The sequence below is a fragment of the Melospiza melodia genome, chromosome 10 (genome assembly GCF_035770615.1).
Source record: "Melospiza melodia melodia isolate bMelMel2 chromosome 10, bMelMel2.pri, whole genome shotgun sequence".
Taxonomy (NCBI): domain Eukaryota; kingdom Metazoa; phylum Chordata; class Aves; order Passeriformes; family Passerellidae; genus Melospiza; species Melospiza melodia.
In genome coordinates this window covers 22,084,092-22,098,640 of record NC_086203.1, presented here as the reverse complement: position 1 = coordinate 22,098,640, position 14,549 = coordinate 22,084,092, and the positions used below count along the sequence as shown (strand labels likewise).

The 14,549-nt window shown below is 46.9% G+C and overlaps 1 protein-coding gene across 6 annotated transcripts in view; it reads right to left on the bottom strand.

The window, feature by feature from the left end:
• Positions 1 to 14,549, bottom strand: part of PLXNB1 (plexin B1) — a 77,270-nt gene that overhangs the window by 8,117 nt on the left and 54,604 nt on the right. For all 6 annotated transcript variants that reach the window (XM_063164822.1, XM_063164821.1, XM_063164817.1 and 3 more), the window contains 17 exons: positions 14,257 to 14,350; positions 13,840 to 14,006; positions 12,662 to 12,813; positions 10,727 to 10,832; positions 9,275 to 9,411; positions 8,480 to 8,656; positions 8,129 to 8,297; positions 6,771 to 7,013; positions 5,349 to 5,525; positions 4,869 to 5,017; positions 4,406 to 4,506; positions 3,431 to 3,648; positions 3,065 to 3,243; positions 2,510 to 2,576; positions 1,807 to 1,953; positions 1,159 to 1,336; positions 250 to 353 (listed from right to left, as the gene is read on the bottom strand). In XM_063164822.1, the coding sequence (XP_063020892.1) occupies positions 250 to 353; positions 1,159 to 1,336; positions 1,807 to 1,953; positions 2,510 to 2,576; positions 3,065 to 3,243; positions 3,431 to 3,648; positions 4,406 to 4,506; positions 4,869 to 5,017; positions 5,349 to 5,525; positions 6,771 to 7,013; positions 8,129 to 8,297; positions 8,480 to 8,656; positions 9,275 to 9,411; positions 10,727 to 10,832; positions 12,662 to 12,813; positions 13,840 to 14,006; positions 14,257 to 14,350 (2,565 nt within the window). The remainder of the gene's footprint in view (positions 1 to 249; positions 354 to 1,158; positions 1,337 to 1,806; positions 1,954 to 2,509; positions 2,577 to 3,064; positions 3,244 to 3,430; positions 3,649 to 4,405; positions 4,507 to 4,868; positions 5,018 to 5,348; positions 5,526 to 6,770; positions 7,014 to 8,128; positions 8,298 to 8,479; positions 8,657 to 9,274; positions 9,412 to 10,726; positions 10,833 to 12,661; positions 12,814 to 13,839; positions 14,007 to 14,256; positions 14,351 to 14,549) is intronic.

The following is a 14,549-nucleotide window of genomic DNA, read 5'->3' as shown; positions in this document are numbered from 1 at the left end:
ACTGCAGTATGAACTTGTGCCTATCCTTCCAAGCCCTACACATGCCCACATCTCAGGTATGGGGAAAGGACAGGGTCGTGTTTGAGGAAGTCAGGCTGCAGCCACAGTACTGACTTAATTTGAATATGCTCTGCAAGAAAGGTCCAGCCTTCTGACAGTGGTTCACCAGGAGCCAGAGCTACAAACAGAGCCTGACAGTGTGTACAAGGATGAGAGGAGAGATATGGCAATGGCAGACTGGGTTCTGACCTTGTAATGCTGAAGAGTGTTCAGACGTTTCCAAGTTCCTTGAACAACAGATGTCACATCCTCATCGGACAGTATCAGATGACCTGCCAGCCCTGATCTCCACTCTACGGCCATTGAAACACAGAAAAGGAAAGGATTAACTGCTCATTCGAGCCATCATCTGCGTCAACCTGGCTGACCTCGTTAAACACCCTCTGCTCCTTGTCAGCTTTTACCTGTGCTATTTCACAGACAACATAACCTGAGCAAGTGTCTGTCATGATGCTGACTCCTGCAGTCCCAGGACAGACCCCTCTGAGCACAGAGACAGGTGGCCTCATGGCCTCCCATGTTCCACCTGTCGTGTTCCTACAAATTCTGTCAGATTGTGACTCTCCAAGGAGGTGGCTCAAACCACAAACATGCACCCATAGTTCTTATCAGCTACTATTTCCTCAGTACCTTCTCATCCCTAAATCAACAGAATTAAGAAGATGGAAAACTGAGTGTTTTCTCTCCCAATGTAAGTTCTATCATTCATTAGCTACCATGGACAAAATCCTCCCTGACATATATTATTAAAAGGCTGCCAGGAAGTGCCAGTCTATGCCCACAGCATCTTTGCACTGCACTCAAATCCTCCTCCCCTCCCACACTTTTTCCATATCCCTTGGACTAAGCCATTGCTGTGGTCTGAGTCTGGCAAAGAACACCATGAAGTGAAAGAGGGTGACCCCAACTGCTTTTTTCCCATCCCTACCTCTTTCTGTTACAGCCTCCTCCCTGTTGTGCTCAGCCAGGGTGGTCAGTGATTCTGCACACTCAGCACAGAACGACAAATGTCACACATGCCAGGCTGCTGTGCACAGACACTGAATCACCATTCCTTCACTTCCTCACTGAGTTTTGTCACCAAAGAGCTCTGCTCACCGAGGTCCAGGGTGTCTGGGTCTGGCCGGTGACAGTATGGTGTCCCTTTATAGATCTGATCTAGGATTTTCTCCTTCACCTGCGTTATGGTGTCACAGTCCAGCACTTTCGCAGAAATCCCTTGAGATTCTTCTGCCCCTCCTGCACCAACTCCTGCTTGTGTCAAAGCATTTAAGGTCTGGGGAAGAAAAGGTCACAGCTACTCAGCTGATAAGATTACATCTGACACATTTACACCTTTGATGGCTGGCATTCAGGCAAGTTAACAGCTAGTCCTTTCACTGGGAGATTCAGAAGATAAAACATCACAGATGTTAAACACCTCATCTTGTATTCTTAGCCCTGTGTCAAGAGCTGGAAGCCGGTTCAAGAGCATTGGGCAGGAGCTTCGAGGTGCCATCAGCAACGTCACCCCTTATTTCTAGACACAGCACAGCACGTACACCAGATGAGTGTGGTGAAGGCTCCCATCAGCCTGGGGCAAAAGTGCCTGATTTAGCAGAGCTCTTCATCATTTACGAACCTGTGCTGCTGGAACAAACCTGGCTCCTAGGAGACAGTGGCAGGATGTGCTGCACTTGTGCTTTGGTTATGGGAGCAGAGACATCCAGCCCTGGTGTACAAGAGGACAGAAGATTTGGCACTTACCAGAGTGCGGTACTCCAGGTCCTCTCTCAGAAGGCGGTTGTCATTCAGGGTATATTTGGCTTTCCCTGTCACCCAGTCAACTGGCCCTTTATCCACCTGGTGTTTGATTCCTCGAAACAGCATGTAAAGGGGCTCCCCAACAGAATCCTGGCATGGAAAGGAAGGAGAGAAATTCAGCTTGCTCCTCCCAGCAGAACCTCAGGCGTGGAAACATGGATATCAAGCAGGACTGAGGATATGGCAGCTGAGCCACAGCAGGCAAAGACAGAGCCTGTGCCAACAGCTCCTGCTCCATGCACAGGAAAAGTGCACTGTCCAGCTACCAGAGAAATGCACATCACCAAGGCATTGTTCTGCCTCTGTGTCACTAATCTGAGAGAATCCTTGCTGCCTCCCCAGCCCTCTAGAAAAGGAATTAGACCAGCATCTGTCCTCCCATGCACAGATCAGCCTGTGTCCTGTGTGTTTCAAGATAAAGGAGCTACACTGAGGCCTCCATGACCTGGTGACACATCCTGGAAACAAGTGGTATTGATGCTGATTTAAGAATCCCCATTCCCAGTGAGCAGCCCAGCCCTTATCCTTCACCCTGAAATACAAGGTGACCCTGGCACTATTTCAGCTCTGAGTGAGGCACAAAGCAAAGCCGTGCCTGTCTCCCCTCTTTTGGCCCCTCTACATTACAATGGGACAAAGAGCTCACCCTCACAAAGGCGTACAGGCAGATGGACATCCAGTTGGTCAACAGCTTCTCTACCACGGTTTCTGTCCTGAAAAAGAGCATCAGGTTGGTCCCAGAAATGTGGTGCAGAACTGGGGGAGATTTGGAAGTAAAGATTTGTGCCCTTTGGAAGAAAGGCAGACTAAGTCACAATACAGAATGGAGAGGAAAGAAAATCCTTTCAAGACCAGCACAGTTAATGCTTTTTACACTGCTTACTGGAAGCACTTGTCAGCCTGAAGGAGGCACCAAATCACAGAACTGGAGAGACAAGAAGCAGGAACAGTGGCAAGCCTCTGGCAGGTCTCAAACAATGGAAATGTGTTCAGATCAGAAGGATGACCAGATAGAAGACTATTGGGGATCTAAACATGGGAGATATCTCAGTTCAGCTTCCAAACATGGCATGACTGTGAACTCAAGAGACCTCTAAACAGCAAAGTGGGATTACAAGACTTGGCAGAGCTTTTCAGAGTTTGCCAACCAGGCAGAAAGGCTCTGTCCCCTCAGGAGTGGGACCATGGCTGGCTCACTCACCTCCGCAGCATCAGCTTGGGGTTCTTGGCCACATACTGCTCCACAAGGTCGTTCAGGAGTGTTTTGAGGATGTCAGTGAAGTACTCCAGCTTCCCATGCAGCGACACCGTGAGCAGCGATGCCACATAGGCCCGGTCTCTGGGAGAGAAAGTGCGCTGGATCTCCAGAGTGTGGATGAACTGGTGGGAGACAGAAAAGCCAATGTGTGACTCTGCTGCAAACAAAGCAGTCACAGCTGCTGGCTCTTGGAAGAAGAGGTGCAGATAACTATTAAGGAAAGAACCTTAACAGACACTGCCCACCTCCTGCTGCCAGTGCCATGGCTCTGGCCCCGCAGCAGGCTGCCAGCAGAGAGAGGGACATTACCTTTGTGAGGAAGAGTTTGCTGTTGAGGAGGTTGGAGAGCTGGACCAAGCCCTGCTCCACTGTTTGCCGTCGGCACTCAGGGATGTCAAGGTCCCTCTGCAGTGGGGACTCACGGTGGCCAGGAAAGAAAATGCGTTCTGCATAGGACTTGTAGTCCAGGAAGGGGATCCCTGTGCCCACAAGGTCACTTGTGAGGTCCATCATCTCAGTCATCAGGTCTGAGGGAAAGGAAAATGCCCATGAGGATGACACAACTGACATGATCTCAAGTGATGGCGCAGAGCATGAGGTAAGTGGAAGAACCAGGGCCAGCAGCATGGGACTGAGAAACAGGAAGGATGTTTCCTCTCAGAAAGAGGCATATTGGGGTCTCATTGCTAGAACATTTAAAGCTAGACTAGGCAGCAGGAGAAAAAGCATGAGGAATGTTCCAATCAGGAGCTGGTTTCCAATTTTGTAAAGAGGAAGCCACTGTTCAACACACATCTGTGGTTACAGGCATTACCAACAGCAAAAATAGAGTACTAGATACTTGCTCCTCACTCCTTCACACATTAATTGGAGACTACAGTCTCAGTGACCTGCAGAGTTTCAGAATCCCACAGTTGTAAAGAGCTGAAGTATAAAACATGTAAGCTTAGAATACGGGCTGTAATTCAATTTGCCCTACACAAAGACTGGGCTAGTAGTTGTCCTAAGATCCCTCCAATTGTGCTGTCTTGACTTTTACCTCTTCACCTGAGTCTGGAGGATGAAGTGGAGAATGAGAGAGGTCTGTATAAATCACTGTGCCCTGAATTAAACAATTAAAAAAGGAAGAATTTGGCTCTATGTTTCTATGCAGTGGCACCGGATAAATTATCGCCTGCTCTGAGCTACACAGACAAGTACACAGGAATGGGAAGAGAGGTAGAGTTGAGGGAAGTTCTCCAAGTTTCCCTGAAGCTGCAGAAACCCAGGAGCTCAGTGAATGACCTGTGAATTCCTTTTTGCATCTGTCCCGAACACTCGTTTCCAGATTTTCCAGTTGGATTTGAACTTTCTTGTAATCCCTCAGAGCCTGTTTGCTCTTCCTCCTGCAATAAGAAGGAAAATTGTTCTTGGTGGCACTAGCCCAGGGACTGTCCTTGCCAACTGCTATGCTGCTGCCAGGGCTGAGGCAATTTCTACAAAGCATCAATTTTGCAGGACACCACACAGTATACAATAAACTAGATGTGTCTCTTGAAGCACCTGTTAGATTCTAATGAACCACAGTGCAGACTGTGACTAGCAGTGCAACATGCTTCCTGCATCCAACACCACCAGGGGCTCAGAATTTGGCACAAAATAAAGAAAATTGTAGCCTCGTTTAGGCCCAAGATGTACATGCTTGGTGACACCCACTGAAAAACACTGAGAGGAACTTAAAGGCTTCACCCATGCCAGCACTTCTTACCTGTATATGAAGACAATGACCAGAACAATCAGTGCCACAAAGGATGCACCAACACCCAAACCAATCTGTGCCTCCAGTGGGAAGGTGAGCTGGCTCTCTGTGTCATACTGCACTCGGCCCAGGAGGAAGTTCAGGTTTCCCATCTGAACCTGTGAATAGTAAGCATTAGCCACGATGATTCCATTCCACTGTGCAGGAATTAAATACAAAGCCACAGGGCTTCTCCAGAATGAGCACAGGGGGCACACAGCTGCCCAGAAGAGCTGTCCCACAGCAGTGAACCCAGCTATACTGTTTACTTTCAGACAACTTTAGCCTTTAAGAGCAGAATTTGAGAACAAGACCAGTTCCCTGCCACCCCTGTTACCTCCCCCATCCCTCAGCAGGGCTTGTACCTTTCCTAACTTCACATCCCACTCCCACTTCTTGCACATGCCTCTAGAAATGCCAGGGTTCCTGGCAGTGCTGCTGATGCCCTACCGTGAACTCCGGGAGCAGGTCCGTGCCCTCGCGCTTGGTGCGGTGCCGCGGAGCCGGCTGCTCCGAGGGCGGCTCGCAGTACAGGTGATTCCTTGTTAGTGTCTTCACCACACAGATGCCTTCCCCAATCATAGCCATAACTTCATCCTTGGAAATAGCCAGATCTAGATTTTCCCCCTGAAATACATTTGGACAGCACATGAGATCAGTGAAAAAACAACTATGAATTACCATGGCTTCAGAGAAGACGGAGGAGACCGATACCATGAGATGAAAGCAGCCTTTTTTCTTCTTTGTTTATGCTCACATGTGAATAGGCTGCAGGAGTTAAGTTTGTAAGCTAAAAAATTCAGTTGCATATGATTCAGATTTAGCTTTAGGACCTGTAGCACACTGCATAAGTACAGTTATAAATAGCCTGTCCTCTTAAGGCTCTTCAGCGAAACCCAGCTAAGCTCAGCTCTTCACTCTGTATATTTAAAAAGGTAGTCTCATGTCAGTTAACCTGCACACTCAGCTGAGTCAATCAATGCCTTTCAAAGGTATAACATATCTGTGCTATTTCTCTTATTTGCTTTAATTTTGGGATATTAAGACTTTTTCTTTTTTTAATAAAACCATGCTGACTGATGTTAATTACATTTTTATGCTTTAATGCTTTCTAAGCCCAGAGCTCTGTCAGGGTATCCCAACAGGCTGACAGATCAACCTCCTTGTCTTTTAAAGTTCTCTTCCAGTCTTCTCAACCTGCCCTACATCTCCATGATGCATTCAACTCCAATGGCAGTGGTCTAGGCATTTCTATGCTTTTACATCTTCAGAGTTTTTCACCCATATGCAAAAGGACAGCATGTGGAGAATTTGCACCTACAGCTGCAGCCATTACCTTCTTTAAGAATACTGGACTGAAAAGTACCTTTCCATACAAACAAAATACCTCAATTTTTTTCTTGCATGTACAGTAAAATAGAGTCACTGTGCTCTTCTGTATAATCTTTAATGAGTGATGTTTCTGCCTTCCCTTAGTCACAGGTCTTTCCCACTGGCAGGATTCTTTTACTCCTAAATTATTTCTGGATGAAACTGAAGTAGTTATGATAGAGTTAGCAGCTGAGAACAGGATGTGGGGATAATGTAGTACTAATATCTCATATACAAACAATTTATTAGGATTAAATAAAACCCCAAAAACAAACCACAGAAGTTTCCATAAGCCCTTTGAAGCCCTAGAAATTATTTATGGACTCAGGAGGCTTTTTTGATGCACTTTTCCCTCCTCTTATGAACTGTTTCTCACAGGCCAAAGCAGATGTGCTGTGACAGGTTGCAACCTGTCAAATGCTTTAAAAACCTTGGATGCTGTATGACACAAACTTAAAATTTCATACAAGGAACATGAATTCCAGCTGGTTTTTGTCTTACCTCCACAGAGATGACACTTCCTGGCTTGTGACGATATGGTTTGGCAGGGTCCTCAGCATTCAATGGTTTTAGGATGGGGTTGACTTCATAAGAGAAAGGCATGGGATGCAGTGAGTTGAAATCAAAGCTCAGATTATCCAGAATAAATTCCAGTTTGATTCGGACACTCCTCAACAGCAGGTTAATGGCTGGAGTTTTGCACAGGATCAGGTAGGAAGAGTTAACGAGACATGGTTCTTCAAACTAAGTGGAAAAGGCAAAAAAATGTGTCAGTAATGGAACACCAGTGCTTCTCCTGCAGCTTGGCAATACTTTCCACCCCAAACAATCTGGGGCCAGTCTGCATTCTTCTAGTCTGGAGAAATGCCAGAAGAACCCTGCTTAACTGTAAAGGGGAAAAATCCAAGATCTGAGGAATTCCCCATGTTGCTCTAAAGGAAAGCTTTCATAGCACTGGTTTTGTTGGAAGGTCTCAGCAGTGGGAATCAGCTCTGACATTCCCCTGGCAGCAAATTCTGGAGAGAGACCAGCTTTAGATTTCCCTGCTCTGAGAGAATAGGACCAAACATCTTCAATGCAAGGCTGTTTTCCCACTCTGAATGCTTCTGTGAAAGTGTTCCCATGCCTGGTTGGATATGTTTTGTACATTCAATGAAAGCATTAGAGCATTTTTTTTTCTGCCCTACAGTCACAAATCTTTCATAAGAACATTGATAAAACCAGCTTTTATTGATGCATGTGCATCAGGAGCACATTTATGACAGGAAGCCCATCATCATTTGCACTAATGATGCAAATCCTTCTTGTACTCGGGCAGCCAAACCACCCTCTACCTCTGCAAACTCTGCTGCATGCTCTGTGACCTTGATGACCACATCAATATCTCTGTAATGACCCATCTCAGCAGACTGGCAGCAGGAGAGCAGAAAATAATTGTGGTGCTGGTAATTTCTCTGCCTAGTTTTGTATGTCAGAGTGAAAGACATCCCAGGAACTACAGGGACAGACTGAAATATGCAAAAGGAAGAATCTGAAGCACAGACGCACTGAGCAACACAAACTCTCTGGCTCAGATGTAGATTCCTTTATCTCCACCCTGCTGCATTGCTATTTCTGTCCCACATCACAGTCCTGCACATCTCTAGGCAGAGGCAGACCCATCCCATGGAAATGTTTGTGGAAGTGCTTAACCTCTCAGCCTGGCAGAGTACACTTCCATAGGCCAAGACTGTTAGCATGATCCAAGCAGATAACAGCAAGTGGTGGGAGGAAAAAAGCCCTAGGGTCAGAAAGGCCACTTCTTCAGAGGTGGAACATCAACCCTTGTGCACCCACACCCTCACAGAGTGCTGTGCTACCTGCTGGATGCTGCACAGAGAGCCCTCAGGACACTCAGAGTCCGGGACGATCCTTCGCCATCGCCCCGCTCCTCGGCGCCGGCGTTCAGATGGAGAAACCGTAACTCGGATCTTTGGTTTCTGTACAACATCCAAGTTGTATCCATGAACTCTGAGCACTCTCCCTCCACTGAAAGGCAAAAGGAGTTGATCTGATTCACCTGTAATTCATTAGCTCAATTCTGTCCATCCTTCAGTTTATGCTCACTCTGACAAGCCTGGCTTCAACCCCAAAGTGCTACTCAAGAGAGATGACATTGGTGCTGCAGCCCCAGCACACTGCCCAGGGGAAGGGATACTCATTCTTTCTACCTGAGGAAACTTTTAGGTGGCTCTGCAAAAGTGATGTTGGGATCCAGAGTATATCTAAAGAGGGATCCTTCCAATCTCCGCTCCTGCTCCCCGTATTTGATGGTGACTGGGAGTTCTGTGGACACATTGCTGGGACTTGTCTGGCATGCCAGCTGATCCTCTGTCATCTCAGAGAGGCTTGGAGAGACAAGAAAAACAAGGGATTAACACAGCCACTGCAGAGACAGATTTTACAGTACTGTGTCTTTCTCTTCATAGAGAGTCTGCAAACCTCTTCTGCTATTTTCCTGACTCTCATGATAAAAGCTCTTGTGCCTTATCTGTGCAAGTAACAATTGCTGGGCAGCTATTGGGAGCAGCACACAGACAAAAAGCAGGTACAATCAGTGTCCAGACTGAAGGGACTGGACACATGCTACCAAGGCATGTGCACCTCCTCACCAGCAGTGAGGTGAGGCAGATTTGTGTCCCTGGGTGCAAGGAAACAAGCAGCTCTTGGGATCAGGCTGCAGAAGCCAACTGCAGCTCCCCACCAGCAAAAGCAAAGTGTCAGGGTGGGTTACAGTCCTGTCAAGGGACAGGCAGAACAGAGGTGTGCAGCCCTGCTCATGCCCAGGGAAGGTGGGCCAGCATCTAAGATGGTTGAGGTTGCTGCCATGACTCTCACAGGGAAGATCCCCTGAAACACAGAGGAAAGCAGAGCTCCAGCTGCTCCATGCAGCATCACACCCTGGGAGGATCTAGGAGGGACTCAGGACAGTGCACAGATAGCATACTGGCAAGTTTTGATCTTACATTTGGCAGGGGAGGTCTCCAAGCAGGACACTGATCTCATTAGGATGCCCAGTCAGCAGCTTTGAGCCTAGAAGGGTAAGGCAGGTTCCTCCTGCTTTGGGACCCTGGGTTGGAACAATGGATTTCAGCTCTGGATTCTAGAAGAGGGAAGAAAAAAAAATAAAAGGGAAGTGAATGACAAGGACCTCAAAAGACAAGACAAGGAAAGAAAACAGCAGTATGTGTTCAGTACCCTACAATGCTCTGAAAATAGAAGCTACAGATCCAAACTACAGCCAGGCCTCAGCTGTACTCTAGCAGCTACTTTACTGAGCAGAGGAGGGATCAATAACACCAGCAAGAACCATGAATCAAGGACCTCTCCACAGAGTGCCAACGGCATATGGATGCTGCAAACAGCAGAGCTCTGAGCCTCACACACAAACCTGAGGATTAACAGTCCAAAGGGATTGTTCAGATCAGTAACTGGATTAATAACTCAGTTTAAGAAAAACAAGGTAGAAAATAAATTGCTTGTTTGCCTAACAGATGAGGAGATTAGCAGCAGGGAGCCCTAAGAATTTTTGTTGAGACCTGTGCTGTACTAAAAAAAACTTAGTACAACTGAGGAGCTGCTGCAAAATTTAGCCAAGTGACACAAGTAAGTCACTCCTGACAAACAAAAAGCAAGATCCATGAAGTAAGAAGGAGGAAAGAGACTAAAGGATAAAAAGCAAACATGTACACCGTTGCTAGTCTCTAAATAGCATCCTGGTGATAACCCAAAGAAGAGCAACAAGCATAATCTAGTACATAAAATGGTTCTATCAAACCAAACATGGAACAACTCAAGACTTGTCAGAATCTCTTGTAAATTGCACAGAAAGGAAGAAAAAGAAGCAATTGTATTTAAAAGTTACTTAAGTATTATTTCATAGTTGCTGGGTTTAAGATATCAAAAAGTTATCAGAAACATGTTTTAAAATGATAGGAAGCATTGCTCCACACAATGCACAGGAATTTTGGACTTACTGGCACCAGCTGCTGAAGGTCAGAAGATAAAAGCATGTTCAAACAGCAATTTGCATATTAACAAAAGAAAAGTCAGAAGTCTTTGTAAGATGTTCAGTCATCAAAAAAAAAAGTCTTCAAGTTGGAAACAGGAAAAATACAGAGTATCCTTAAGTATTTAACAGCTACCATTGTCAAAAAAAGAAATAAAATCACTAGACTACAGGATCTTTAGTATTACCAGTACAGCTGTTCTTATAATCCAAAGGGGGGTGAGGGAGGAACAAACAAAACCAAACGAAAAAAAAAAAACCAAACCAGCACACCACACAACACAAGCAGCAGAAAAATCAGATAAAAATACCAGCAGCAAGGGCCTGGTAGAGTCCTGTAAGTTCATGCAATAAACAGCCATTTAGCAGAGATACTGGGAAAAGAGGGGAGGTATTTTAGTTCTATTACCTGGTAAGTGAAAACATGACCAGAAACCCCACGGCCTCCTCCAGGCACCTCCACCACGATGTGCCCAAACCTCTCGGTCCAGCTCCCGCCGGTGACGCACACGATGCTGCAGGACAATCCAAGAACAAAGTCACACCAGGGGAGAGCAGGGGAGCTGCATCCACTGCAGCACGGCCTAAAACCATCTAGCAACATCAGTTCCCTCCTTCCAGCCTTATCTGATGCTCAGAATATGCAACCAAACATCAAGAAATACCTCTAAAAAAGCTGGGTTAGGTGCAGCAGAAAAAAGCAGGGACCAGTTTCAAACATGCTCATCCTATCTAAAATTACTATTTCTGGGACAGACAGGATGAATCCCACTGTGTCACAGATACACAGAGTCCAAGAACTCTTCTATATTCCAGAGATGATCAAAATCAGTTGCATCTGGAGGGACCTCAGGCCAGCAGTGGTCAATCCACACATTAGTGCTGTGTCTGATGCAGAAGACTCAAGACCTGGGTTTAGCTGTCACTGGTCTTTAGCAAGTGGCCTCTCCAACCAGCCAGATCTTCTGATCTGCACCAGCCATTCCTCCCAGCCCTTTTTCCAGACATAATTTGCTATGGGAGATGCTGAAAAGATGAAAAGTCTAACTGTACTTAGAACAGAGCAGCAAGGAGTCCCATGTTACAGCACTCATTTGCTAACAGAAAAGCTAATCTGCAGGAGACTTCCCAGCCCTCCTGCATAGCAGGAGATTAATTTTGTCTGGGCCTTGCTCAGGAGCAGGTTCCAGGTTCACAGCTATATCCCCTCAACTAAAGAGGCTGAGGAATTTGAACTTAGTGCAGTCCAAACCAAGACCCTGTGATGCCAGGTGATTTACAGATACAGAACACAGACAGTGCTAACCCCAGAAAGATTAAGCTCTAATTCTAGGATGAAAACAGAAAGCAGATGGATTCAGACAAACAAATTGCACAGACAGGACAACACTGCTCAACACAGCAAGCCATTCCCAGCAGGATCTTACCTGGCTCCTAGAGGGAAGGGTGCTACAACTACTGCTACCATGAAATGGAAAAACATGTTTGTGATAGCTCTGACAAGAATTTACTCACAATTTCCCTCCTCTTCTCCTGCTGGTTGTTTGGCTCCTCTCCCTCCCTTGTCCAAAGCTCCCACCTACCTGCCCTGTCACGGGCCAACTACACAAATGTCCTTTTCTCCTTATCCCCCATTCATACCTCTTAACACCTAACTACTGCTTTATTATTTTGTTCTGCCCTGGCCAGACACACCAGCTGCACAATTCTCTATCACTGACATGAGCCAGATTCAGGAGGATAGGTCTTTCTGCTTCTCATCCTTCTCCTTGCCACTACTTTTACAAGCACTGTGTGACCTGTCAGGCATTCCTGGCCACCAAAAGAGTGGCACTGGGCCCACCAGGATGCCCTCATCTGTCCCTGGCAGGGAGGATCTTTTCTTTGAGTTTGTTCCTGGGGGGAAGTCTTGCTAGCAAGTGAAGACTGATAGTCTAGGGGTCTGCCTTCAACCACATGCTCCCATCCTCACCCTGTGTTAACACAGTCAGGCTATTTCCCTATCAGTGACACTTGCACAAGCCACGTCCTTTGCTTTATTGAAATCTCCTGTGGTTGAGTGAGACACCCATGAAATTGCAGGGTTCTGAGCCCACAGCTCCATGCTGTCTGGGCAGTGTGGTTGGAACAAGGCATCACTGTTTGGCTGTCACCTTGTACACACTCTTATCTCTCTAGGGTCACTGCCTCAGCAAGTGCTCACACAGTGACCTTACTCAGGGCATTTCCTGGGAATGGGCAGGGCTCAGCACCTACTACAGCAAAGGCAAAGACATCTAAGGCTGGGTCAGCAGCCAAGGGAAAAGCCAGCGCCTGCCTCTGGGAGGTTTCACAGATACTCTACCTGCTAGAGATCTCATACTCTTGAGCATCTACGGCACAGGGAATTCCTGCAACAGTGACAGTTTCTGCAATGTCTTGATGTTTCTGCCCGAGGTTTGAGCCAGTGATGGTGATTCTAGTGCCACCTTCCACTGGTCCAGACAGGGGGTACACCTGCAAAGACATCCGCGCACGTGTAAATGTCACAGCATCTCAGACCTCCACAGTCTGGTGACTGATCTACAGCACAGGGCCCTTCAGCTGCCCTGGTGCAAACTCTGCCTGTTCAGGTCACTGCTGTTGACTCCTTTTACTGGCTTGGACTAGTCCCAGGCTGCAGTCTCACCAGAAGAAAGGCCATAAAGAACATCACAGTTGGAGCCTTCTTTCTCAGACCTCGCTGATGCCAGCAGTCCCCACCCAGAGGTGGTAATCCACTTAGAAGGCAAAGACTGCCCTACTTTGCCTTCCCATCAACATGCTGACCACTCCACAGGGCATTTCTGCTGAAGAGTGGGAATGCACAAGCCAATACATGTTACTAGTATTGAAGCAGCAAGCACCATTCCCCCCTCAGCATCAGGACAACAATGAATTGCATGCTGCACAAATGTCAAAGCTCTGTCCCTGAGCAGCATCCAAGGTAAACTAAGACAAGATGCAGCACATGGATGTTGTGTGCCACTGAAGGGAGGACAAGCTGACAGCAAAAGGGACACATGGCTACAGACACTTGTCATGTGGCAGTTAGCAAGAAACATTTAAAATAAACAGACAAAAAATAATTATTTCCAGGAACCTGTCATGCCTTTCCCATCATTGCTGTGCTGTTGCCATTAGGTTTTACCCTCCTCTGCCCCAGGCTTAGTTGGGCCAACCTGTTCCAGGGTCTGGCTCAGGACAGTTGGAGGATCCATCCTGTGGACCATTTCCCAGCTCCTGAATGATTCTGGTGTGCCAGTTTCAGCTGAGATACAAATGAATCATTCCCCACCGTTCTCTATTAGCAAACTGAAAGCCCAGCAACAACAGTCTAGAATTCTCACAACACTGGAGACTCCAACTGAACTTCCTCTTCAGAAGGTCAATAAATGAAAGAGCTGTAGTGTTTGCTCTCTGAGTTCACAGCCCTTTGATTTCCACTGCAGAACGGAGCCCTCCTTGCCCTGTGTGCAGTACACCAGTGAGCAAATTACTCACAGAGTGAATGAGAGGTGCTGGACACAGGTCTTCAATTTCTTCTTTGCAAGAGCCCCTGAAGATACAGCTGGGGTTGTCACCTCCACACCACACACAGTTGTACTTTGAGTCAGCTGTTTGGCAGCGGCTACAATCAGTGTGTCCCACAGAGCAGTTGTAAAAAGTCACTGCAAAGGAGAAAAATTCAGAGGTACCTGCAAACATCCCCACAGGGCACAGCATAACCCAGCAACCTGGTGTCTTGTACAGACCCCACTCTCCTCCTGCCCCCGTGACAAGTGACACAAGTGCAGCTCTGCTTTCCTTAGTTTTCTTATGATAGGACTACCACAAGTATAAAAAGCCTCATTTGAGGATTTCTCAATTCCCTTCCACCTCATCTGCTGTGTTTTTACTGGGAAGGTGTTGCACTCCTACCATGAAGATCTGCAGCACTGTCCACTCGAAGGTGCCGTCGCCTCTGCACAAACACCACAGCATTGAATTCGAGTTGAGGTGCTGTGTAACTGTACTGCAAAGACAAAGATCATCAAGAGGACTTAACTCAGGCAAAAACAAACCAGCTGAATGGGCAAGAAGCCTCAATACTGAACAGCACATGGCACAAACAGCCTACATGGAACTTCCATGCATGCAGACAAGGCTGTGTTAGTTGGGGCAGTGGCAGCACAGGCTTGTCCTCATGGTTCACAGTCACAATTCTGCTCTAG